At 46.4% G+C, this 26,250-nt stretch overlaps 3 protein-coding genes across 5 annotated transcripts; 1 reads left to right on the top strand and 2 right to left on the bottom strand.

The window, feature by feature from the left end:
- Window positions 1-1,338: 1,338 nt before the first annotated feature.
- Window positions 1,339-7,291, bottom strand: LOC136673772 (calcitonin-1-like). Of its 3 annotated transcripts, none has more exons than XM_066649478.1 (5): window positions 7,111-7,291; window positions 6,255-6,342; window positions 5,597-5,725; window positions 1,734-1,915; window positions 1,339-1,544 (listed from the first exon to the last, which is right to left on the bottom strand). In XM_066649478.1, the coding sequence occupies exons 2-4, from the start codon at window positions 6,335-6,337 to the stop codon at window positions 1,753-1,755; spliced, it is 375 nt and encodes a 124-aa protein (XP_066505575.1). In that variant the 5' UTR covers window positions 6,338-6,342; window positions 7,111-7,291; the 3' UTR covers window positions 1,339-1,544; window positions 1,734-1,752. The 3 variants fall into 3 exon arrangements, with proteins under 3 accessions (XP_066505575.1, XP_066505576.1, XP_066505573.1); XM_066649479.1 differs by having other exon boundaries at window positions 1,734-1,912; XM_066649476.1 differs by lacking the exons at window positions 1,339-1,544; window positions 1,734-1,915 and adding an exon at window positions 3,158-4,821.
- Window positions 7,292-15,775: 8,484 nt separating this feature from the next.
- On the top strand, window positions 15,776-22,048 carry psma1 (proteasome 20S subunit alpha 1). The gene is made up of 10 exons (XM_066648918.1): window positions 15,776-15,890; window positions 17,077-17,121; window positions 17,200-17,301; window positions 18,361-18,464; window positions 19,013-19,101; window positions 19,738-19,808; window positions 19,882-20,011; window positions 20,734-20,813; window positions 20,956-21,060; window positions 21,864-22,048. The coding sequence occupies exons 1-10, from the start codon at window positions 15,888-15,890 to the stop codon at window positions 21,921-21,923; spliced, it is 789 nt and encodes a 262-aa protein (XP_066505015.1). The 5' UTR covers window positions 15,776-15,887; the 3' UTR covers window positions 21,924-22,048.
- Window positions 22,049-22,161: 113 nt separating this feature from the next.
- On the bottom strand, window positions 22,162-25,512 carry ric3b (RIC3 acetylcholine receptor chaperone b). The gene is made up of 6 exons (XM_066649884.1): window positions 25,127-25,512; window positions 24,646-24,857; window positions 24,458-24,539; window positions 24,268-24,370; window positions 23,090-23,235; window positions 22,162-22,798 (listed from the first exon to the last, which is right to left on the bottom strand). Exons 1-6 carry the CDS (start codon window positions 25,242-25,244, stop codon window positions 22,500-22,502), a joined length of 960 nt encoding a protein of 319 aa, XP_066505981.1. The 5' UTR covers window positions 25,245-25,512; the 3' UTR covers window positions 22,162-22,499.
- Window positions 25,513-26,250: the final 738 nt, after the last annotated feature.

Raw genomic sequence — 26,250 nt, 5'->3', positions numbered from 1 at the left:
AACCCTGTACATTGTTCAGCATTAACGGTGCCTTCACAGATGTGACAGTCCCCCATGTCCTGTGCACTAACATTTCTGGATCCTGTTTATCTGGGTTCTTCTCTGTGTCTGTGAGGTTTAGCTTGTGTTTTTGGAGGTGGTGATGAACTGTTCACAGACAGTGGGTTTGGGGAGTGGTTCTGACCCGTGCAGTGATGTCCTACAGAAACCTGTCTGTGTTTAATTCAGTGCGGTCTGAGGGCTAGAAGGCCACAGTCAGACACTGGTTTTGGGTCTTATCTCTTTCATATAGAGATTTCTCTGGAGCCTTTTAATGATATTATGGGCTGTAAACAATAAAATCCTCAAGTTATTTAATGTTTTAAATTGAGAAAACGTATCGTCAGATTATTTCACTCTTTGCCGGTGTGACCCCTTCTCATTTTTACTTCTCAAAGTCTCTGACACTCTGAGGCACTTCTTTTTAAACTCAGTCATGTCACTGATCTTTTCAAATTTAAGATAATTTATTATGTGTAGCTGACATCATATTCAACATGGACCAATATGTTGAATTTTATATAATTATTTAAATAAATAAACAAATAAACATTTGAAATATTGTCTTTTGCTTTGTTTTCTGTTTAATAAAAGGTTTAAATAATTTTTACATCATTTCATTCTGCTTTATTTATATTTTTTTGCATCCCAACTTTTCCTGAAAATTTGGTTTGTAATTAATCACATGTAATAAACTGCCATTACCGTAAACCAAATTCAATCAGCCGCTTAATTTAATTTATTTAGTTCAGAGTCAGTGTGTTTTGTCCACTCCACTGAGCAAAAACAAAGGGATCTTGGTAACACTCTACAATAAGGTAACACTCTACAATTCCTTAGATACTTAGTAACTATACATGGACAAATCATAAACCAGTGTAGTAACTATATGTGGACAAATCATAAACTGATCTTTTTGAATAATTTGCTGGAGAATAAAAGGCGCCCGTTGTGTCCAATCACAACACACACTCGCCATCCAGCTCCAACCACACCACGCAAAATACTCCTTTAATACTGGTCAAATATAATATGTCATAATATAACCCTGGACTGGCGCCCCCTCCAGGGTGTGTTCCTGCCCTTGGGCCCAGTGATTCTGGGTAGACTCTGGACCCGCTGTCGTCCTGAACTGGATAAGGGCTACAGACAATGAATGAGTGAATGTAACCTTTGATGTAACGTAACCTTGTAATGTAATGTAATGTAACCTTGATTTTCAGATCAGTGAAGATCACCTCATTTGTAAAACATTCATCAAAAAAAAAACCAAGAAACAATGAGTGCTTTAATTTTTTATTTCAAATTAATTTAATATAAAAATCTAACTCTGAGCTGAGAGCAGTAGATTATTCGGGGGATGTTTGGGCAGAAGCTGGAGATGGTGGACACACTCTGGACTTCAGAGGGGAGGGGGCAGTGCCTGTTTGTTGTTGTTGTTGTTGCTGTTGTTGTTGTTGTTGTTCTCAGAGCAGATGTGATGCAGCTCTGCCTGAGAGAAAAATCTGAAACATTAAAAATTAAAATCAAACATATACAACATTACACCAGTAAACTCCAGACTTCACTGACCTCTAGAGCACAGGACACTGCACTGTCCTCCACTGCAGATTCATACTGGATTTACCCTCACGGTTATTATTGTCAGCAAAGGTGTCGTGTGTATATACATGTAGGTGTGTGTGTGTACTCACTCTGTTCCTGCAGTGATTCTCACATGTTGCCTGTTCTCCGGCGCCTTCCAAAAGCTTTGGAGCCCACATTGGTGGGGACGAAGTTGCTGTTGCCCATTCCTCCCGAGCGGCTGAGGAAGTCGGCCAGGCGATGGGTCACACATGTCGCCGTGTTACAGGCCCGCCGCTGTACTGATACACTGCTTTAAACACACACACACACACACACACGATAACATAAAAGTGGACAAACATACACAAGCATTTTTAATGGTATTTAATTATTTTAATATTTCTGTAAAGAAGGTTTACAATAATGACTCTACGTCCAACATAAATTATTTTAATATAATAATTGGGGTGTCTGATGGTTCACAAAACTAATCTGAATTACTCTGTGTAGTGATAAATGTTAGCTCTTTTTTTATTGGGTTTGTCTCAACCCTAATGTTTCCATGTGCTCTTCAACATCCAATTTTTTTTTCAAACTGAAGAGCCACACATTCAGCTTCATCAGGAGGACTCAGTTCTGTTGCACACCAGCTACAGCCGTTTACTCCTACATACAGTTACAGCACCAAAATACTGACTCACACCAGCTACAGCCGTTTACTCCTACATATAGTTACAGCACTGAAATATTGACACACACCAGCTACAGCCGTTTACTCCTACATATAGTTACAGCACAGAAATACTGACACACACCAGCTACAGCCATTTGCTCCTACATACAGTTACAGCACAGAAATATTGACACACACCAGCTACAGCCGTTTACTCCTACATAGAGTTACAGCACTGAAATACTGACACACACCAGCTACAGCCGTTTACTCCTACATACAGTTACAGCACCAAAATACTGACACACACCAGCTACAGCCGTTTACTCCTACATACAGTTACAGCACCAAAATACTGACACACACCAGCTACAGCCATTTACTCCTACATACAGTTACAGCACAGAAATACTGACGCACGCCAGCTACAGCCATTTACTCCTACATACAGTTACTGCACTGAAATATTGACACACACCAGCTACAGCCGTTTACCCCTACATACAGTTACAGCACCGAAATACTGAAGCATGCCAGCTACAGACGTTTACTCCTACATACGGGAATATTGTTCCACGCAGTTTGTTTACAGATGTCTCTGTGGTCTCTTGCTTGATCCCCCACCCCCTTACACTTCATTTCACCTCTATGGATGCCTCACAGGGACAAAATATGGAAATGCATTATTAAAATAATCGTTAAAAAAGTAACTGTCTTAATATATTTATCCCATTATAGCCTTGTAGACCATTTAATTTTAACACCCCTAAATATTATAAAACCAGACACTGAATCATACACACATTTACACACACACAGAATAATTACTAAACACACTGCCCATTCATACCGGGTTCATTCTACTATTATTACAGTAAAACCTAAAACACCAATACACACAGACAGATAGACAGACAGACACACACACACACACACACACACACACACACACACAGTCATACACGTACATTAATCCTGGCTGGTTAATTACCTACCTGCTGATTTCAGGGTGAGAGTTTAAAGAGTGTTTATCACACGTTATAAGTGTGTGTTTGTTTAATCAGCTGACAATCACAGTTTCCACTGTGATGGAAGATGATATGCGGTGTGTGTGTGTGTGTGTGTGTGTGTGTGTGTGTGTATTCAGTGATCAGAGAAAAGCCGCTTCCTGATACAAAAATATGTTTATTAAACTAAAGTACAGTAACTGCCCTGAAAACGGAACCACGGTGGAAGGACTGTCTGGGTCGGGTCAGACACTGAGGAAGATTCAATGTCCAAACTGACCCTGCAACCTTTTCCTCAGGTACGCTGTCAGAAACAGGAACTGAAACTCTAAACGAGGCTGGTTTATACTTCTTACACGCAGGCGTTCACACAGACACCAGCCAGCGCACTTTAACGGATCACTGGGGACAGCTTCCAAAACATTTACGCGCAGCGAAGAGGAACACTCCAGATGTTTGTGCGAGGTGTTGTGTCTCTCTGTGGAACAGTGTGAGGACGCGCGTGAACGTGTGTAACGCCTTGCTGGGTTTCTGCGCTGGTTCGGGTTGAGCAGTGTCTACGTCTCGTGAGCGTGGTTAATGGATCAGCACCAGTCAGATTAGTGTATTCTGGACTCCACATGAGGCGTAGATGACATTTTGGAGGAGTCTGCGATCCACTGCGTGCTACACTCAGGGGCTCTACATAGAGACACATGGAAGGAGCATAGATGCGTAAACATGGAGGGCCTCTCGGTTTAGGGGCTTGTAAACACGACCGGACTCTGAAATCTCCTTCCATGTTTCTATTGGTTGACCTAGCTCCACAGAATCCAATGCAGCAGAAGTGGAAGAGGTTTAGCGTCTAACAGAGTGTCTTTTTAGATCGAACGCATCATTCGAACTCAGCAAAACTGTGTTCCTGACCCTGCAGGTCGCCCCCACTCATGATACCTCTGTAAACGTGTGATACAGTGATGTTTACGCTGAAGTATAAACCAGCCATAAAGCTTCAGGACCGACTGTGGCCAGTGTGTATGTTATATTCTAGAACAGAAAACTGAAATGACCAGGGTGAGGGTTAAAGTCTTACTGCAGGACGTGGTTCGTGAACTGAAGGGACCTAAGATGCCCCTGGGGTTCTGAGAGTGCAGAGGATATTATTTGGATTGGTTAATAAAACTGAACCATTTGTTTTCAGAGAAAAGGGCCTGAACAGAAAGGGCAGAAATGAAAGTAAGGGTGGGGCACTGGATGAGTTCTGGGTGGTCAGGGTGGTCAGTGGAGCAGGCAGGGTCCACATGCACAGGCGATTGGAGAGTTAACGATAATCATCATTCATAACAGAAAGAGCAGAGCAGGGAGGAGGGTTAGATGGGTCCGAGTGCGTCTCCGAGGCTGGCCCGGCGCTCGGGGCTGGGCAGGCTGCGCTTTCTGCCCGGCGTTCCCGCACCCACATCTGTCCGTGGGAACGTCTGTAGCTTGTGCAGTTCCTGTGAGAGCTTCCCGAGCACACAGGTGCTGAGACTGGAGCAGCGCTTAGAGACCCGCCCCGAGCTGTGGGAGATACACATGCAGAAAACAGGCTCAAACACATGCACACGCATCCCCATAGTGTCGATCTCTCTCTCTCTCTCGCTGTCTCTCACACACACACACACACACACACACACACACACACACACCATCTCTCTCTCTAACATGCATTTAAAATCTCTGGATTAAATCCAGAGCATGCACTTGAACATGCTTTTCTCCAGCGTTAGTTCCCATAGCGTCACAGCGCTGCGTTTTTCATGCAGTGATTCCATCTCTTGAGACATTCATGCTTCACCCACCCCCACTATTCTCTTCAAACATTTCACAAGCAGTAAGTCATCCCTCCATTCCATCAGTAAAAAAAGAAAGGTGGGTCATGCAGAGTGTGGGACACCACTGAAGGACCTGGAACATCTTCCTCCTGAACCCTACCTCACTGCACTAATCCCCGCAGACCTCGCTGCCTCTGCCCAGGACTAGACCCTTACTCCTGGAGTAAACCAGAGGATTCTGGGTTTAACATAGTCCTGTGATTTTACACAAACCAAGGTCACACCCTGTTAACATTACACTGCAGGAGCATAAAGACCCAGACCGGCAGGAATCAGAAAACACATGGTGTGTCCAATAGAAATATACAGAAACCTGTAGAAAATCAGGATAAAATCTGAAATCTGAAAAAAAAAAATCAGAAAAAACCTGAAATCAGAAAAGTACTGAACGGAGAGAGGTCAGAACTGGGAGAAGGAACTGAGTTGGATAGAGGTCCAAGAGACTGGAACTGGGTCAGTACCTGTTTCCGTCGTTCTGCTCCAGTTCCTCTGCCGTCATCTGCACAAACTCTTTAACGATGGCGTTTATTAACCGTCGAGTTTCAAAGTCCGTCAGAACCACGGGGTCTGTCACTGCATCTACAGCAAGTCTGCAGCACACACAACCCCACCCCCGGGATTAGAGACTGTGTGCTAAGTGAGTGTTTGATATGTCTTTGATGTTTAATTAATGCTTCATTTGTGATTAATGTTTCATTTGTGCTTAGTGTTGTGATTAATATATGATGTATGTGATTAATGTTTGATGTGTGTTTGATATGTGATTAGATTTTGATGTGTGTGTGATTAGTGTTTGATGTGTGATTAGAGTTTTGATTAATGTTTGATGTGTGTTTGATATGTGATTAATGTTTGATGTGTAATTAGTGTTTGATGTGTGATTAGTTGTTGATGTGTGTGATTAGTGTCTGATATGTGATTAGGGTTTGATGTGTGATTTGTATTTGATATGTTATTAATGCTTGGTGTGTGTGATTAGTGTTTGATGTGTGTGATTAGTGGTTGATGTGTGACGTGTGTTTGATGTGTTATTAGTGCTTGATGTGTGTGATTAGTGTTTGATGTGTGATTATTGTTTGATGTCTGTGATTAGTCTTTGATGTTTGATGTGGCTCTGACCTGGGGGCGGCGTGGGAGCTGTACATTTGGGCGATGAGGAGGAAGTACGCAGCAAGGAGCGCAGACACTTTCACCATAAACATGATTCCTACAAACAAACAGAGTAAAGCATTTACAGAAGGAAACTGGAAAGTGAGAAGTAGTGAGAAAAAATCTGAATACAAATTAAATGCACAAAGCATTTACAATAACAATAATAATAACAATATAATAATACAGTATTATAATAATTAATATTCACTCCCCTCACCATCATTCCATTCCTGCTTTTTCTTTTCTCTCTTCTCTCCCTTGTTCTTCTCATTCTCATTTCTTGCTCTCTCTAGCTCTCTCTGTCTCCCCCACCTGCTCTTCATCTCCAGTTTCTCTCTCTCCTCTCTCACTCTTCTCTCTTTCCCCTCCCTATCTCTTCTCTGTGTTCCAGCCGCTCCCTCCTCAGCTCAGTTCAGGGTGTTTTAGTGGAATTAGTTACAGTTGTTTTGTCAGATCCGGAATAAAATTTAAAAATGAAGATAAACTATTACAAAGTTGAAAAATTAGAGTCTGAAATATCATTTAATTAATGATGACTCCAGAGTCCTGAGACCGGCACTTTCTCTCTCTGTCCCCTTTCCAGTTCATGCACTCTCTCTTTCTGTTCTTTTTTACTTCTATCCCTTTTTCACTTTTACTCAAACTCCTCTCTCTTTCTCTTTCTCAGTCTTCCACAATATCTCTCTCTCTCTCTCTCTCTCTCTCTCTCTCTCTCTCTCAGTCTCCCACATTCTCCCTCTCTGTCTCTCTCTCTCTGCTCCAGGTGAGTTCTGAAAGGGAAACAGATAGAGGGAGAGAGTGACGCTTGTCAGAGGAAACTCACCGTGGACGAGTGGAGCGTCTTCTGCCACAGAGAGAAGTGTAGGAGTGGATGAGGGAGATCTGTTCTTCTCCTGCGGAGCGAGGGAGGAGGAGTAGATGAGGGAGATCTATTCTTCTCCTGAGGAGAGAGGGAGGAGGAGATCTGTTCTTCTCCTGTGGAGCAAAGGAGGTCCTGTAGGATGATGCTGTGTTGCTGAAGCCTTTATGCTCAGATCCCTGGCTGTTGACTGTGGAGTTGTTTAATTATCCACCGTCCACCAATCAGCAGCCAGAGACAGAGCCACCAGCCAATCAGCGACAGGCCCCTCGTGAGGTCTGAGAATGGTGATGATGTCAGTCGTCGGTGACGTCTCGTCCACTCAGAACTCAGCGCTTGCGTCAGGGGACAGTCTGTCCATAACGTGGACACTAGACTGTTACCGTCCACACTGATGGACATCTCACAGGCTTCTAGAGCTGCTGGAGAACACACACAGACCAGCCTCTGCTGCGGTGCCTCCTGCTGAGGAGAGACCAGGGTCTGGGATTAGAGTGGAGAAAAACACAGAGAACTCACGCCAGCGAGGTGTGAGAGAAATTATTCACTCATTCATTCAGTCACCTTTTGTATGTCCCTCATTCTGATCAGGGTGTTGGTGGGTCCAGAATCACACATTCACCAAGTCACTCACACAGTCAATCACACACTCACTCACACTCACTCACTCACTCTTACACAGTCAATCACACACTCACTCACACACTCGCTCACTGTTACACAGTCACTCACACTCACTCACTCACTGTTACACAGTCAATCACACTGTTACACAGTCACTCACACACTCACTCACACACTCACTGTTACACAGACACTCACACTGTTGCACAGTCACTCACACAGTCACACTGTTACACAGTCAATAACACACTCACTCACACTGTTGCACAGTCACTCACACTTACACAGTCAATCACACACTCACTCACTGTTACACAGTCAATCACACAGTCACACTGTTACACAGTCACTCAAACAGTCACACTGTTACACAGTCAATCACAGTCACTCACACTGTTACACAGTCAATCACACACTCACACACTCACTGTTACACAGTCAATCACACACTCACTCACTCACTGTTACACAGTCAATCACACAATCCCTCACACACTTACTGTTACACAGACACTCACGCTGTTACACAGTCAATCACACACTCACTCACTGTTACACAGTCACTCACACAGTCACTCATACTGTTATACAGTCACTCACACAGTCACACTGTTACACACTCACTCAAACAGTCACACTGTTACACAGTCACTCACACTCACTCACTCACTGTTACACAGTCAATCACACACTCACTCACACACTCGCTCACTGTTACACAGTCACTCACACTCACTCACTCACTGTTACACAGTCAATCACACAATCACTCACACACTCACTGTTACACAGACACTCACACTGTTACACAGTCACTCACACAGTCACACTGTTACACAGTCAATAACACACTCACTCACACTGTTGCACAGTCACTCACACTTACACAGTCAATCACACACTCACTCACTGTTACATAGTCAATCACACAGTCACACTGTTACACAGTCACTCAAACAGTCACACTGTTACACAGTCAATCACACACTCACTCACTCACTGTTACACAGTCAATCACACAATGCCTCACACACTTACTGTTACAGAGACACTCACACTGTTACACAGTCAATCACACACTCACTCACTGTTACACAGTCACTCAAACAGTCACACTGTTACACAGTCACTCACACAGTCACTCATACTGTTATACAGTCACTCACTCAGTCACACTGTTACACACTCACTCACACAGTCACACTGTTACACATTCACTCACACAGTCACACTGATACACAGTCACTCACTCAGTCACACTGTTACACACTCACTCACACAGTCACACTGTTACACACTCACTCACACAGTCACACTGTTACACACTCACTCACACAGTCACACTGTTACACAGTCACTCACACAGTCACACTGTTACACAGTCACTCAGTCACACTGTTACACAGTCACTCACACAGTCACTCACACAGTCACACTGATACACAGTCACTCACTCAGTCACACTGTTACACACTCACTCACACAGTCACACTGTTACACACTCACTCACACAGTCACACTGATACACAGTCACTCACACAGTCACACTGATACACACTCACTCACACAGTCACACTGTTACACACTCACTCACACAGTCACACTGTTACACACTCACTCACACAGTCACACTGATACACAGTCACTCAAACAGTCACACTGATACACACTCACTCACACAGTCACACTGTTACACAGTCACTCACACAGTCACACTGTAACACACTCACTCACACAGTCACACTGATACACAGTCACTCACACAGTCACACTGATACACACTCACTCACACAGTCACACTGTTACACAGTCACTCACACAGTCACACTGTTACACACTCACTCACACAGTCACACTGTTACACAGTCACTCACACAGTCACACTGTTACACAGTCACTCACACAGTCACACTGTTACACAGTCACTCACTCAGTCACACTGTTACACAGTCACTCACTCAGTCACACTGTTACACACTCACTCACACAGTCACACTGTTACACAGTCACTCACTCAGTCACACTGTTACACAGTCACTCACACAGTCACACTGTTACACAGTCACTCACACAGTCACACTGATACACAGTCACTCACACAGTCACACTGATACACACTCACTCACACAGTCACACTGTTACACACTCACTCACACAGTCACACTGTTACACAGTCACTCACACAGTCACACTGATACACAGTCACTCACACAGTCACACTGATACACACTCACTCACACAGTCACACTGTTACACACTCACTCACACAGTCACACTGATACACAGTCAATCACACAGTCACACTGTTACACAGTCACTCAAACAGTCACAATGTTACACAGTCACTCAAACAGTCACACTGTTACACAGTCACTCACACAGTCACACTGATTCACAGTCAATCACACACTCACACTGTTACACAGTCACTCACTGTTACACAGTCAATCATACACTCACTCACTCACTGTTACACAGTCAATCACTCACTCACTCACTGTTACACAGTCACTCACACTGTTACATAGTCAATCACACACTCACTCACTGTTACACAGTCACTCACACTGTTACATAGTCAATCACACACTCACTCACTGTTACACAGTCACTCACACTGTTACATAGTCAATCACACACTCACTCACTGTTACACAGTCAATCACACATTCACACAGTCACTCACCCAGTCACTCATACAATCACAATACCTGCTCCATGGTCCGTGGCCTGATTCTCTTCATCATGATGACCACAGGAGACAGATCTGGACAAAGGTAGCTCAAACTCACACACTCTGTGTCTGCTGTAGCACACGCTGTGGTATTATGACAGGGGCATTAAGTCACAGCTAAACCTCTCACACAATGTACAGGAAACTCTGTGTGTGTGTGTGTGTGTGTGTGTGTGTGTGTGTGTGTGTGTGTGTGTGTGCGTGCATGTGTGTGTGCTCAGCTGCAGTGTATTTGCTAATAGATTGTTCTCCTGAATTGACCTGTGCATTGTGTCTGAACAAACTTGGTTCATGTGCTGGAAAAATGGAATAACGGAATATTGGGAATTAAATGGAAATAATGTTCCCTGCTGTTTTCGTTTCATTTTCCACTGCTGAAAGCATCTTAACGCTGGCAGGTTGATTTATAAATGTAAACATCTCTGTGTCACAATGCAGGTGTCAGACAGTTTTTCACACAGGTGTCAGCCTTCATACAGTACACACCCCCACCCCCACCCTCCGGAACATACTTCTGTTTCTTAATGAAGCGTCTGTGACCTGCTTTGGTCCAAACCCCACGAGCCCCACAGCAGTGTTCTCCCCCTGTGTAAACAGCCCCTGTTCAGAACGCCCGCTTTCAGCACCTGTTCCTTTAAATGATAATGAGCCGCTTGCTGTTCACCCCGACCCCAAGGCTGTTTACACCACGCACCATTAACGCTGCAGTCAGGAGGTTAGTTAGTTAGTCAGGAGGTGGACATTATCCCCACTCAGATTTCCAGATTCACCACAGATTGAATTCTTCTTCTCTGGACAGGTCAGGACAATCAGAGTGAGGACAGTGAGAGTGAGGACAGTGAGAGTGAGGACAGTGAGAGTGAGGACAGTGAGAGTGAGAGTGAGGACAGTGAGAGTGAGGACAGTGAGAGAGAGGACAGTGAGAGTGAGGACAGTGAGAGTGAGGACAGTGAGAGTGAGAGTGAGGACAGTGAGAGAGAGGACAGTGAGAGTGAGGACAGTGAGAGTGAGGACAGTCAGAGTGAGGACAGTGAGAGTGAGGACAGTGAGAGTGAAGACAGTGAGAGTGAGGACAGTGAGAGTGAGAACAGTGAGAATGAGAGTGAGGACAGTGAGAGTGAAGACAATTAGAGTGAGGACAGTGAGAGTGAAGACAGTGAGAGTGAGGACAGTGAGAGTGAAGACAGTGAGAGTGAGGACAGTGAGAGTGAGGACAGTCAGAGTGAGGACAGTGAGAGTGAGGACAGTGAGAGTGAAGACAGTGAGAGTGAGGACAGTGAGAGTGAGGACAGTGAGAGTGAGAACAGTGAGAATGAGAGTGAGGACAGTGAGAGTGAAGACAATTAGAGTGAGGACAGTGAGAGTGAGGACAGTGAGAGTGAGGACAGTGAGAGTGAAGACAGTGAGAGTGAGGACAGTGAGAGTGAGGACAGTGAGAGTGAAGACAGTGAGAGTGAGGACAGTGAGAGTGAAGACAGTGAGAGTGAAGACAGTGAGAGTGAGGACAGTGAGAGTGAGGACAGTGAGAGTGAAGACAGTGAGAGTGAGGACAGTGAGAGAGAGGACAGTGAGAGTGAGGACAGTGAGAGTGAAGACAGTGAGACTGAGGACAGTGAGAGTGAGGACAGTGAGAGTGAAGACAGTGAGAGTGAGGACAGTGAGAGAGAGGACAGTGAGAGTGAAGACAATTAGAGTGAGGACAGTGAGAGTGAGGACAGTGAGAGTGAGGACAGTGAGAGTGAAGACAGTGAGAGTGAGGACAGTGAGAGTGAGGACAGTGAGAGTGAAGACAGTGAGAGTGAGGACAGTGAGAGTGAAGACAGTGAGAGTGAAGACAGTGAGAGTGAGGACAGTGAGAGTGAAGACAGTGATAGTGAGGACAGTGAGAGTGAGGACAGTGAGAGTGAGGACAGTGAGAGAGAGGACAGTGAGAGTGAGGACAGTGAGAGTGAAGACAGTGAGACTGAGGACAGTGAGAGTGAGGACAGTGAGAGTGAAGACAGTGAGAGTGAGGACAGTGAGAGAGAGGACAGTGAGAGTGAGGACAGTGAGAGTGAAGACAGTGAGACTGAGGACAGTGAGAGTGAGGACAGTGAGAGAGAGGACAGTGAGAGTGAGGACAGTGAGAGTGAGGACAGTGAAAGAGAGGACAGTGAGAGTGAAGACAGTGAGAGTGAGGACAGTGAGAGAGAGGAAAGTGAGAGTGAGGACAGTGAGAGTGAAGACAGTGAAAGAGAGGACAGTGAGAGAGAGGACAGTGAGAGAGAGGACAGTGAGAGTGAAGACAGTGAGAGAGAGGACAGTGAGAGAGAGGACAGTGAGAGTGAAGACAGTGAGAGAGAGGACAGTGAGAGAGAGGACAGTGAGAGAGAGGACAGTGAAAGTGAGGACAGTGAGAGTGAAGACAGTGAGAGAGAGGACAGTAAGAGAGAGGACAGTGAGAGTGAGGACAGTGAGAGTGAGGACAGTCAGAGTGAGGACAGTGAGAGTGAAGACAGTGAGAGAGAGGACAGTGAGAGTGAGGACAGTGAGAGTGAAGACAGTGAGAGAGAGGACAGTGAGAGAGAGGACAGTGAGAGAGAGGACAGTGAAAGTGAGGACAGTGAGAGTGAAGACAGTGAGAGAGAGGACAGTGAGAGTGAGGACAGTGAGAGTGAGGACAGTGAGAGAGAGGACAGTGAGAGAGAGGACAGTGAGACTGAGGACAATCAGAGTGAGGACAGTCAGAGTGAGGACAGTGAGAGAGAGGACAGTGAGAGTGAGGACAGTCAGAGTGAGGACAGTGAGAGTGAGGACAGCCAGAGTGAGGACAGTGAGAGAGAGGACAGTGAGAGTGAGGACAGTGAGAGTGAGGACAGTGAGAGAGAGGACAGTGAGAGAGAGGACAGTGAGACTGAGGACAGTGAGAGTGAGGACAGTCAGAGTGAGGACAGTGAGAGAGAGGACAGTGAGAGTGAGGACAGTCAGAGTGAGGACAGTGAGAGTGAGGACAGCCAGAGTGAGGACAGTGAGAGAGAGGACAGTCAGAGTGAGGACAGTGAGAGTGAGGACAGTCAGAGTGAGGACAGTGAGAGAGAGGACAGTGAGAGTGAGGACAGTCAGAGTGAGGACAGTGAGAGTGAGGACAGTGAGAGTGAGGACAGTGAGAGAGAGGACAGTGAGAGTGAGGACAGTGAGAGTGAGGACAGTGAGAAAGAGGACAGTCAGAGTGAGGACAGTGAGAGAGAGGACAGTGAGAGAGAGGACAGTGAGAGTGAGGACAGTGAGACTGAGGACAGTGAGAGTGAGGACAGTGAGACTGAGGACAGTGAGAGTGAAGACAGTGAGAGTGAGGACAGTGAGAGAGAGGACAGTGAGAGAGAGGACAGTGAGAGTGAGGACAGTGAGACTGAGGACAGTGAGAGTGAGGACAGTGAGACTGAGGACAGTGAGAGTGAAGACAGTGAGAGTCAGTGGACTTGACGCTGCAGATGTGGAGAGCTCTTTAACTCCGGAGTTATCCTAAGACACGCCCTGAAACCAGAGGAAATGGAGGGTAATGGCCTGAGTGTGAACATCCATCAGACTCCCAGCAGCTGGGCGTGGACCTGCCGCTCATCTCCATTACGTCTCTGTCTCACACAGAGAGATCCGGTGAGCTCCCGAGGAGCTGACACTCCCGCTCGACTGTGGCTCCCTGCAGACCGCAGTCACTGTGTCATCCTGCACACACCGTTTCCTATGTGTTCCGTTTTTAAACGTGCGTTTTCTGAAAATAAATTTGTGACAACAATCCAGCAGTTGGATTTGTTTATTATTGAAGCAACAACATGTAAAAATTGTACCTTAAAATTCCAGCTTCAAAATCATTCTGATGCTCTACAGAGTTGGATCTACAGAGCCTCTGTCACTGCTACTCCAGGCTCATCTTAGGTGACAGTAGAAAGAGGTGCCCTCTCTGGAGGAAGTCTCAGTGACTCTGACAATGAAGAGGGGGACAACATGGTCCTGAATCAAGTCTGTTATAGAGCTCAGACGCCCCGCTGAAAATAGTAGGGGTGTCCATCCTTGAAAGTGTGGAGCTTAGGGAAACACCCTCTCTTCTGAAACCAGGATCCAGTCAGGTCACAGCGGCCATCTCCTGTCCACCCTGCACCTGTAATCTGCTCTAAGCCGTGGGCTGCACTCAGATGATGCTGTGGGCGGGGCCATGTTGGGAAGGCTGTGTCTGTTTCAGTGTGCAGCTGTAATGTAATGTAATGTACCTTTATTTCATACACAGCTCCTCTCCCTGCACTGGAGAGACTCTCACAGCACACAGAAGCACAGACCCCCACCTCCTCTGAGTGTGTGAGGGGGATGGTGGTGGTGATGAGGGGCGTAAAGAATCCCACAGTGGAGCGTAATGAGGGGGAAATTACTGTAATCCTTTGTTAGCCACATTAGCATTTTCCTCATAGGCTCTAATGTAAAACAGTTAGCGTCAGACTCTAATGTGTCTCTCTGCACGTCTGTCTGAATCTGAGTGAGTTATTCACACACATTAGATTCTACTTAATAAACACTAAAAATATAAAAAGCTGGAAGTTAAAAGTAATGATTTTCTGCACACCCTGTCTCAGCCATGTCTACATCAGTTCATTTTACTGCTGTGTTGTTATCTGTTGTGTCTCTGGTGTCGTCGACCCAAGGAGGACGGGCTCCTTCTGGGCCTTGGTTCCTCTTAGTGTTCTGTCTCCTGCGCTGAGGGAGTATTTCCTTCCAGTTCGGACGGATGGATGAGTGTGGAATGAAGAAGCCTGTGTAATGTCGCCATCTAGTGGTGAGATCAGTCACAGTCAGTGTTTCTCCCAAGTCTAATATTTACAGAACATCCTTTAATTTTAATTTCCATCTTGTTACGTTCTTAGTGTTTTAAGTAGAATTTAATGCAGAGTTTGGGCACCACTGATAAATAAAGGTTTTGTTCACTGACTGCTAAGAGATATGTTAGAGCATCTACAAAAAAATAACACACGTCCCCTCAGGAGCAGGTGTGATGTGGTGGTGGATCATTCTCAGCGCTGCAGTGACACTGTGGTGGTGGTGTGTTAGTGTGAGAATGGTCCACCACCCAACTCAAGGTGTGGGGGCCCTGTGGTGGTCCTGAGAGCTGAAGAACAAGGAGAGGGGGGCCAACAACGTATGCAGAACAACAGAGTGTACGTGTAGAATTACAGAGTGACCGGAGTTGCCAGTGGAGCTGAGAGGGAACAGTGAGTGTAGAATGAAGTTGGTGGTTTTAATGTTTTGGCCGTAACCCTGGCGCGGAGGGGGTGAAGTTGTCCCTCCTCTTCGCTCTGTGATCTGTTGGTGAGGTCTGAGTGAGCAGTGAAGCTGAGAGAGGGACATTTGTGGCGCGGAGATGGTGAGAAAATAAACTGAAATAAAGCTTTAATTCGGGTCAAATCCGCGCAGTTCCGCGGGGTTAATCCGGAGTATGGGTCCGGGACTGAGTGTGAGGTGGTCGGGCAGTAGGGGGTCTCTGTTAACGGCTTCTGTTCGCTTACACCGGCGGCACCGTGAGTAAGCGTTTACACAGCCGTTAGCTTAGCATAGATAACTCTCCGTTCCACCTTAAACAGTGGCGTCTCCATTCTGTCCCTGCGGTATATTTAAGGTGGACTAGATAATTCAAACTAGATACTGGGAAAAGAACGTGAAATAACTTTAATTGGTAACATGGTGATTATTATTGTTATTATTTTATTAATTATTATTATTATTATTGAAGAAGCTTCGGTTCTTTGGCCTTTTCTACGTGTCCCTCCTGCTCCCAGTTCTACTTTCACTTTCTGCCGCTTTAATTTAGTGTCTTTAATATATATTCTTATAGACTGAAGGTTTTATTATTATTATTATTTACAGCTCTCTCAGAAATCCATCTTATTCCTGTAATTTCCAACGCCTGAAGCTGACATTTTAAATATATTTAGCACTATATATAATATTTTATATCACTGTAGAATTCTTTAAACGTATTAACAACTGTAATTAATTACAGCACTTTCTTTACATTAAAACGAAGCTCGAAGTGCTTCACAAAACAAAGTAAATCCAACAAAGATTAGAAAAAGTAACTATAGAACTCACAACAAACGATGGAGTAAAATAAGAATTAAAAACTTAATTGTGATGATAATGTGTTGGGCCTTTCTCTGACCAGTGCCCATTGGGACCACCCCACAGACCTGAGATCTGTAGACTGACCAAAACATTATAACCATCACATTAACACAGGAGTACAGATGAGTACATAGTTCCTGATATATATATAAACACAGCCACACAGTTACTAAACTATACAAACAATATACATCCAATATGGCCCTTGTTAGAGCGGCTGAACACTTCTCCTGGGTCCTAACATCGATTTCAGGAACTGACCAGTCACTCGCTGCCTGATACACCCCGTCCCTCCACAGAGGACTCTAACCACATCATCAGTGTCACTTCCTCGCCTGTTTTCTTCTGTAGTCAGTGTCCTCTCAGGTGCTCAGTGGGACTCAGGTTCTTTCTCCTGTAATGACCCCTGTGCTTTCTGTCCCCCCCAGTTCAGAAACCAGTACGACAATGACGTCACGGTCTGGAGTCCTCAGGTAAAGGCTGTGGTTTTGGTTTAATCCTCTGTTTAAGGCTGAAAATGTGTTGTTTATGAGGTGATGTGTGTCTCTCAGGGACGGATCCACCAGATCGAGTACGCGATGGAGGCGGTGAAGCAGGGATCTGCCACCGTGGGGCTCAAGTCCCGCACCCACGCTGTTCTGGTGGCTTTAAAGGTATTTAAAAGGTTTAATAAACATTAAAGATCTTTAGGAGTAGATTTGTTTCACTTTAAGAGATCAGAAGACACTGGAGTTAGAGGTGAAGTCCGTTCTAGTGTTAAATCCTCGATCGTGGGTCAGGATCAAAGCAGGTCGTGTACAGTTTAAGACCCCAGAACTGTGTTCCACCGTGGAGCCGTGTGGATAGGACCCTCTTAAAGGAACAGACGTGAATTAAATACAGGGGATCCTCGACTTACGACGTTGATCCGTTCCTACATCGCGTCGAAAACCGATTTTTGGTGTAAGTCGGAACATACGTACATACTGTACGTAAATAACATACTGTTACTGCACACGTGAGAGAGAACGACGTAGCAGCGAGCTAAAATGGCGTACAATGCGACTGGGGTGACGCCGTCCTCCTCGGTCCCGAGCCGCGCACAACACGTAGTTCACGTTACGACGTTTATGACGCAAAACCACTTCAGTCGAAACGAGGCTTTATACAGTAAATGTGAGATGTGTCGTAACCACGAAACATCGTAACTCGGGACTGACGTAACCCGAGGACTTTCCTTATCTGAAAAATAATAAAGAATATTCAGCTCCTCAGTTTTTATGTGTTTATTCCGTGCGGGAACTCTTTTTTCATTAACCATTTCTTACTGAGTGACTTGTTTCTTTTTCAGAACACAAAGTCTACACAGGGTTAATCCTTTGTGCATTAAAGCAGCAGTTGATAGTATTTCTACCTTAAAATGCCAGAGATGCTCATTGTGATTCTCCACAGAGCTGTAATAGGGAGAACAGAGACTCTGTTGCTGCTATTTCAGGCTCTGCACTGCAGAAACTGCACTATGTAACTCCTGGAGGGGGGCAGGCTATGCTCTTAATGTGGAGGTGTTGGACACATCTCCCTGTATTTTGTGGAAAAGGTTTGTGTTTGTGATGCTGCTAACCCAGACGGGGAGTTTCTGTGCCCCCTCCCGGGTCAGTGGTGTGTGTGTGTGTGTGTGTGTTGGTTGGTTGTTGTCGGGTCTGAGAGGGCACTGAGTGTCTCGTCTGTTTCAGAGAGCGCAGTCGGAGCTGGCGGCCCATCAGAAGAAGATCCTCCATGTTGATAACCACATCGGCATCTCCATCGCTGGCCTGACTGCCGACGCCCGGCTGCTGTGGTGAGAGTTCTGGAGAAAATATTGCAGCCTCACTGCAGTAGTCACGCTTCACTTTCTCTGATCAGTTCTCTGGTATTTAAAACTACTCAGGGATTAATGTGACGTCGTCTGAAACGTTCTTTTTCAGCCACAAGGCTTTCGATTTGTTAGAGAGACTAACAGGAAAACGCATCACATTAGTAAAGTCCTTTACTGCCTTCAGAGTGAGTGAGTGAGTGAGTGAGTGAGTGAGTGAGTGAGTGAGTGAGTGAGTGAGTGAGTGAGTGAGTGAGTGAGTGAGTGAGTGAGTGAGTGAGTGAGTGAGTGAGTGAGTGAGTGAGTGAGTGAGTGAGTGAGTGAGTGAGTGAGTGAGTGACTGACTGACTGACTGACTGACTGACTGACTGACTGACTGACTGACTGTGTGTGTGTGTGTGTGTGTGTGTGTGTGTGTGTGTGTGTGAGTGGCTGACTGTGTGAGTGCAGTAAGTAGGGAGCCTGTGAGAGGAAGCTTGATAATGAATGAATGAATTATTTATTAATAAATACTTCCTGTTTCTGTGTTTCAGTAACTTCATGCGTCAGGAATGTCTGGACTCCAGGTTTGTGTTTGACCGACCTCTCCCTGTGTCTCGCCTCGTCTCGCTCATCGGGAGCAGTATCCTTCTGTCGCTCTCGCTCTCTGAGATAATGACAATAATAATGGTGATGATAATGACCCTGCTGATGGGTCGGTGTGTGTCCGGTCCCCCGGCGGTATGAGGGTGAACACTGCAGGGGTGGTGTGTGTGGTGAGCAGAGAGAGGAGGTAAAGCAGGTCTCGTGTGTCAGCAGCTGTCTTTGTTTAACTCTTCTTTCTTGAAAAGAAAATGGTGACTATAGCTCATCAGTTAGATTTTTAGCGATTAATTTACTTGAGAATCAAAAGTTTTTGGCTGCATCCACTCCCCCATCGTCCCGCTCCGTCCCCTCATTGCCCCGTGCACAGAAGACTCTGACGGAAGACACAGAGTAAACCTCTCGTTGAAAGGTTTAGATGCTGAGAGACAGGTCCGAATATTTTTATTAGTTTTCTTAAAATATTCAGACGTTGGATGAAATATTTCTCTGAAGTTTCTTAATTGAATCTCAGTCGTCATCGCTGCATTTTCACGATCAGTTTGGTAGCTATCGTCGTTATCTCTGTGTCAACAATGTCGGAATGATTTTGCTCCTGATCAAATCAGACGGCCCCAGTGGAGAAACCCACGGTTGTGAGGCACACTATAAAAACACTCCTTAACCAGCGACTCAGAAACCCAGATCCCCACACAGCGGTACGGGCGCCGGCCGTACGGAGTGGGACTCCTGATCGCCGGATTTGACGTGAGTGCGGTGGACCTTGGGGGGGTGTTGACTTCAGGGTTATAGTGAACGCTCTAACAGTGTTTCTGTTTAGGACATGGGACCCCATATCTTTCAGACCTGCCCCTCTGCGAATTACTTCGACTGTAAGGCCATGTCCATCGGCGCACGCTCGCAGTCGGCCCGAACCTACCTGGAGAGGCACATGGAGAACTTCCTGGATGGTAGGTTCACCATCAGTCTCCCTGTCTCTCTCTCTCTGTCTGTCTGTCTCTCTGTCTTTCTCTGCCTCTCTCTGTCTCTCTCTGTCTCTGTCTCACTCTCTCTCTGTCTCTGTCTCTCTCTCTCTCTGTCTGTCTGTCTCTGTCTTTCTCTGCCTCTCTCTGTCTTTCTCTGCCTCTCTCTGTCTCACTCTCTCTCTGTCTCTGTCTCTCTCTCTATCTCTGTCTCTCTCTGTCTGTCTGTCTCTGTCTTTCTATGTGTTTCTCTGTCTCTCTTTGTGTTTCTCTCTCTCTCTCTCTCTCTCTCTCTGTTTCTCTCTCTCACTCTCTCTCTGTCTGTCTGTCTCTGTCTTTCTCTGCCTGTCTCTCTCTGTGTTTCTCTGTCTCTCTCTGTTTCTCTCACTCTCTCTCTGTGTGTTTCTATCTCTCTCTCTGTCTGTCTCTATCTCTCTCTCTCTCTGTCTGTCTGTCTCTCTGTCTGTCTGTCTGTCTCTATCTCTGCCTGTCTGTCTCTCTCTGCCTGTCTCTATCTCTCTGTGTCTCTGTCTCTATCTCTCTGTCTGTCTCTCTCTCTCTGCCTCTCTCTCTCTCTCACTCACTCACTCTCTCACACACACACACACCACCCCTGGTCTGAATGATCACTCCAATGATAGATTTGTTCTGATACACGCTGCGTCCCTGTGTCCTGTGCTAATGGTCTGTGCGTCTGTGTTTGCCCTCAGCTAACCTGAACGACCTGGTGCGGCACGGACTGTGTGCGCTCAGAGAAACCCTCCCGGCCGAGCAGGACCTCACCACCAAGGTCTGAGTTCACTTCTCTTCTCAGGAGGACTCGTTATTAAACATCTATAAATCATCTCCTGGTTTATTAAACCCTGCCTTGAATGTAGATCATCACGGGCTCTGTGTCCCGGTTCTAAGAGAGAGGGCTGTTTGTCTTTCAGAACGTCTCTGTTGGGATCGTGGGGAAGGACATGGAGTTCACCATCTACGACGACGATGAGGTGGCTTCATTCCTCGTTGGTCTGGAGGAGAGGCCTCAGAGAAAGGTGAGATCTCCTGAATCACACTCGGGCTGTTGTGGAGTTTGTATTTCTGATTCCGAGTCTTGGTCCTGGAAGTGGACTTAAGTAAGAACGCGGTTTTGGGAGTAGGACCACGCACGAACCGCTCCCTCAGCCCTGTCTGTATACACCCTACAAGCTCGCCTCGTTCCCGAGTTGGACGAGCTCGTCTCCCCCCGTTTCTTGTACTCGTCTCTCCAATGGGGGCTCCATACGTGTCCCGAAGCTGCCCTGACCTCTGAGGTCACGCCCCGTTTCAAAGCAAACAGCTGATTCTGCGCATGTGCTTCGGTTGTTTCTCTGACTCTTTTACATATTTAATGAGGGCGGCCGGGAGGTGGGCTTCAAACCCTGCGCTCACAGGATGTAGCGGCAGTAGTTAATTTAAATCCAGATAAAAACACTGTGTTATTTATTTCTTTACTAAATTAGGGTTGGTGTAGTCCAGTCCATTCCAGATAAGCGCCGTGCTGTCTGTCGACTGACCAATCAGACGCTCACTGCCCGCGTACAGGTCGCTCTCTTGTTGATTAAGGGCTGCTTCTGTGTTTTAGGTTCTCACTCACGTAAATCACAAATGTTAAGAGTCTCTAGTTACGTGACACACAGATTCTGAACTCAGTAACTGAGTCTCTCTCTCTCTCTCTCTCTCTCTCTCTCTCTCTCTCTCTCTCCATATCTCTGTGTGTCTATGTCTCTCTCCATGTCTCTGGGTCTGTGTGTGTGTGTGTCTCTCCATGTCTGTGTGTGTGTGTGTTTGTGTGTGTCTCTCTCTCTGTCTGTTGCAGGTGGTGCAGTCTGCAGACGATGCTGCTCCTGCTGCGTCTGATGAGCCGATGGAGCACTGAAGAGAGCAGCTGTTTCACCGGGCAGTGGTGTTCAGGGAGCGGTCAGGAGACGGTCGGGACGTGGTCAGAGCGGCTGCACGGCTCTTGTTTTGTATCTGTGTAGAGTTTGGTTCAATAAAGGTCTTTTCTGAATGTTTGGAGCGTGTGCTGTTGTTTCCTGAGTCAGAACCTTCAGTGCTAACATCACTTTATTCTACTTTATTTGTTTTCAAAAAGGAACCAAGACTTTATTTATGAATCAAATTTTAATTCAAACTCCAGTGTGTCAGGCCTCAGTGGGTTCGGGTTCGGACCGGTACACCTGAGTGGGGTCAGGATGGGCTTGGTCTCTGAGGGTGGTACATGGGTCATCAGTGGGACACGGGTGGGCTGCAAAGTAACTATGTGGCCCCCGTGGGTCCAGAGTGGGGTGGGCAGTCCAGATGGACCTAATATTTAACCCACCCTGTTCCCTATAGGTCTCCAAACGTGGGGCCAACCTTAACCTCTGGACAGAGCTCAGCTGCCCGTGTGGACCCCTCAGTTCACTCATGCAGGAGGTGAAAGGGTGAAAATAAAACTGGTCAGGGAGAGTGTTCAGGTCAGTCTGACCAGTCCGTTCCTGGTCTTCCTCCTGATCAGACCGCTGTCTGGGTGTGAAGTGTTGGGGCCGAGCTCTTCGTCCTCAGGGCGGGGTTTGGGAGAGACCTCCTCAAACAGTTCCTCTTCTTCCTCACCACAAACACCGCCATCGCAACAGCCACGTCCTCTCTCACCGTCCAGGGGGGTCCCTCTGTCTTCGCGTCCTTCTTGTCTGTCCCCGTCCATCTCTCCGTGCTGGTATCTGCAGCAGTGCTGGTGCCACTCCTCCGAGAATTCCGTACGCTCCGGGAAACCTGTTCCACAGCACACTTTATTAGTTTCACACCGATTTTAAAGACACACTTCAGCCAAATGTAACGCCCCCTCCAGGTCACTGATGCTCACGACCCACCCATCAGCCTGCAGATAAAAGACAGTATGGCTACATCCGAAATGGCATACTCCCATACTACTTAGTATGCAAGTCTAGTATGTGACACGATGTAGTGTGTCTGAATACCTAGTGTGAATCAGGTAGGACGTGAAAGTATGATATTACCCTCCACCCCCAGGAGATATTACCCTCCACAAGTTACCAACCCTACCTTCCAGATCCTGATGGAGACCGGGGTCAGAGTTCTCCTTCTCCGCAGGAATTTCATCCAGCAGCCTGCCCTCCTTCATCACCCGAGTGATCTCCCTCAGCTGCAGCAACAGCGCCTCCTCCTGGTCAGCACTGACAGGACACACCCTGCAGCACAGACATGACCACACACTGAGGACCACAGAGAGCACACAGACAGACCCGTCCCAATACTAACACTTGTGCCCCTCGTTCTGCGCAGCCCTCCTATGTTTGTAAGACTGTAGGGCGTCACAATTCTATTATTTTCCTAAACAAGTGTGCTCACAAGCGCCCCCTATGCACACTTTAGGCGTCCCTCCGCTAAGTCGACAGCAAACGACACTTTAGTGAAGGGAATTACCCATAATCCACTGCGGGCCTGTGACGTTTCACACAGAAGTTTGAGTCAAGTGTTAAACAGTGAAGTTAAGGGTAAAGCCCTGTTTAACTGCAGTGATGTAAATATGTTCCTATACAGTGTGATTTTAACGTAAGTTCCTTTATATTTTATCAACAGAAACAGGACGTCGCTGGTAACTGGACATTTACATTTCTGTAAAAGTCTAGTGGATAAACGGTGCCCTGTGGAGGTCACAGACTGATTTATTAAACATTGCTGCTGGGGCTTTAATGATCTGGAGATCTGGTGTAGAATTTTCCAGAAAGCCGAGGTGAACTCGTGAGAAAGGCATTAACTGCGGAGTCCGGTGAGTTACAGAGAGACGAGATGAGATTGTTTTGTAAAAGAGCAGAAAGTTAAAAGCTTGTGGGTCACAGCCTCCAAATATTAATCAGATCATTTTAATAAATATCTCAACAACTTTAGACATCTTTCTGTTTAAGTGTTTAATAAAACACTTAAAGCTTGGTGTTTAACCGCAGTGACACCTGGAGGGTGCGAGTGTCCCATTCTGCTCCTAACACTGCAACCCCTCGAACACTTGAACCCTCCGCACCTTTAACTCACCCTTCGACGTCGTCAATCATCAGCAAAGTGCACACTTCCAGAAAGGCCTTAGGGCTCAGGGCAAGAAATGGGGCAGAGACACAGAGAGACACACACAGACAGGACTCGACCACAGACCGGACTGATCTGATCTGATCTGCACTCGGATGTTCTGATCTAATCTGGACTGGACTGGACAGAAGGGGACAAACCTGTGTGGACTGCCATGCTGGGCTTGGGCTCTGGACACGATCCTCTCCATCATGTCCTCTGTCTCCCGGAGCCTGTCCTGCAGCTGGGTCAACTCAAAGTCCGCTGGAAGATCAGGGACAGATTCATTAAAACAGGGACGCGGACACGTACGAAGACGACTGTCTCTAACATAAACAGAAGTGGACATACTGATTTTCCTCTTCAGGTTCTCGGACCGGGTCACCGGGAACCGGTTCTCTGGGGTTCTGCTCGTCTTCCCTCTGGACGTGATCTAAGGAGGTGGGACAGTGTGAGACAAGTCTGAAAGAGTCAGTGGGTGTGGTTATGAGTGTGGGATCACTGTGTGTTTTATAGGGGTGTGGTCAGTGGGTGTGTACCTTAAATATAATGTAAAGGATGTACAGTAGAATTCCGAATCCATAGACCGGAATGATTTGTCCAGCGAGGTTGGACTTCCCCCCCGCAGCGGAGCCCCCCTTGGCTCGGGCGATGGCCTCGGGGTGATGAGACCTGGAGAACTGCCCCCCGGACCCCCGCCCTGGATCCGGAGCTGCCTTCCTGTGGAGCATGGGGGGGTAATGTCCTGATCCTGGAAAACACAACACAGGACATTAGCACACTGTCCCCTGCTGGACCTGGAGCTGGACCTGGGTCTGGAGCTGGACCTCTGTCAGTGATGGATCTGGATCATCAGCACCTGACCTCCCTGATGTTAAGGTGGAGGCTGAGTACCAACAAATCCTCACAGTTATGTTTCAGCATCCAGAGAAGAGTGAAGTGGAGAGGAACACACTCTTGACTGAACCCCCTCGGTTCAGATGTGTGTGTGTGTGTGTGTGTGTGTGTGTGTGACCCTACCTTCCGTTGTTTTATCTTTGTTGTTGTTGTTGTTGTTATTTACTCCGGCTCTATGCAAGAGCAGCGCGAGACACAGCGCGAACCCGGAGAGCAGCGCGAGCTGCACCAAAGCAGACATGACGGAGCACGCGATCACAAAAATAATGATTTAATAAATAGCAAAAGTAAAAAGTAGTAAATAGTAATGACACTTTAATTAATGATAAACAGCGATGAGGAGGAGGATGGAGTCCGCGAGAACGGACAGAAATGAGGAGGAGGAGGAAATGAATGAATGAACGAATGAGTCGCTGGTTTTATTCCCGCAGTTAAATATTGAAATAAAGCAGTAAATAAACTAAAACCGCGCTGTAAACAAAGCGCAGAGTCAGAGCTCCTCCATCACCCCGCACAGGGGGCCGCAGCTCGGGTTGCCAGGTCCTTCAATATCACTTTGAGAGCACAGTCTCTTAAAGGGGACATAGTACGACAACCTCCCCGTCACATGGTCACATTACTGCGTCTGTGTGTCTGGAGCCCACCAACCCACACACCGTGAAACAAGACCCCCGAGTGTCCTCTGTGTGCTGCTGCAGGCTGAGATCTGCGTCTCTGTGAAACTCTTTTAAATCTATCACTTATGGAGTTGGTGATGCTGATATTGGAAAAAGTCAAATGTAAATTCCTGTGATGTATAATGTACATCATTTTATCAAAGGTGTGTAAAACCATGTGTAAAATAACCTACAGACTGAATTTAAAAACATCACCAAATTAAACAAATAAAGACTCTTAGTGTACTTTAAAAGACTCAGACTTTTTGAAACACTCTTTATATATAAACTTATCTGGGTTTGTGAACTTATAAATGACTATGGGGCGGCATGGTGTCCTCCATATGACACAGTTTCTAACAGGAATCCCACTGTCCACTGCTGTGTCTGATCCTCTGACCTGTTCCACATCTGCCTTCACACAGTGCGCTCCACATTTTACAGAGTACCACCACTTCATTACAGTGTTTTCTCTGTATCGTTATCTTATTTTTATTATTTTTATTTATAAATATATAGAGATCCTTTTTGATATTGAGGAAACCCACGCAGACACAGGGAGAACACACCACACTCCTCACAGACAGTCAC

Source organism: Hoplias malabaricus, chromosome 17 (assembly GCF_029633855.1).
Source record: "Hoplias malabaricus isolate fHopMal1 chromosome 17, fHopMal1.hap1, whole genome shotgun sequence".
Classification (NCBI taxonomy): Eukaryota; Metazoa; Chordata; class Actinopteri; order Characiformes; family Erythrinidae; genus Hoplias; species Hoplias malabaricus.
This window is presented reverse-complemented; position numbering and strand designations above follow the sequence as displayed.

Excerpts from the sequence above, each read along its gene's own strand:
- LOC136673772 (XM_066649476.1), bottom strand. The coding sequence starts at position 6,337 with ATGTTTATGGTGAAAGTGTCTGCGCTCCTTGCTGCGTACTTCCTCCTC. Across the intron at positions 5,726-6,254 it reads AGCTCCCACGCCGCCCCCAG|ACTTGCTGTAGATGCAGTGA; the intron begins GTCAGAGCCACA and ends TGTGTGCTGCAG. Across the intron at positions 4,822-5,596 it reads GAGCAGAACGACGGAAACAG|CTCGGGGCGGGTCTCTAAGC; the intron begins GTACTGACCCAG and ends TATCTCCCACAG.
- psma1 (XM_066648918.1), top strand. Across the intron at positions 20,012-20,733 it reads CATGGAGAACTTCCTGGATG|CTAACCTGAACGACCTGGTG; the intron begins GTAGGTTCACCA and ends GTTTGCCCTCAG. Across the intron at positions 20,814-20,955 it reads AGCAGGACCTCACCACCAAG|AACGTCTCTGTTGGGATCGT; the intron begins GTCTGAGTTCAC and ends TTTGTCTTTCAG.
- ric3b (XM_066649884.1), bottom strand. The coding sequence starts at position 25,244 with ATGTCTGCTTTGGTGCAGCTCGCGCTGCTCTCCGGGTTCGCGCTGTGT. Across the intron at positions 24,858-25,126 it reads CAAAGATAAAACAACGGAAG|GATCAGGACATTACCCCCCC; the intron begins GTAGGGTCACAC and ends TGTGTTTTCCAG. Across the intron at positions 22,799-23,089 it reads TCTCCATCAGGATCTGGAAG|GTTTCCCGGAGCGTACGGAA; the intron begins GTAGGGTTGGTA and ends GCTGTGGAACAG.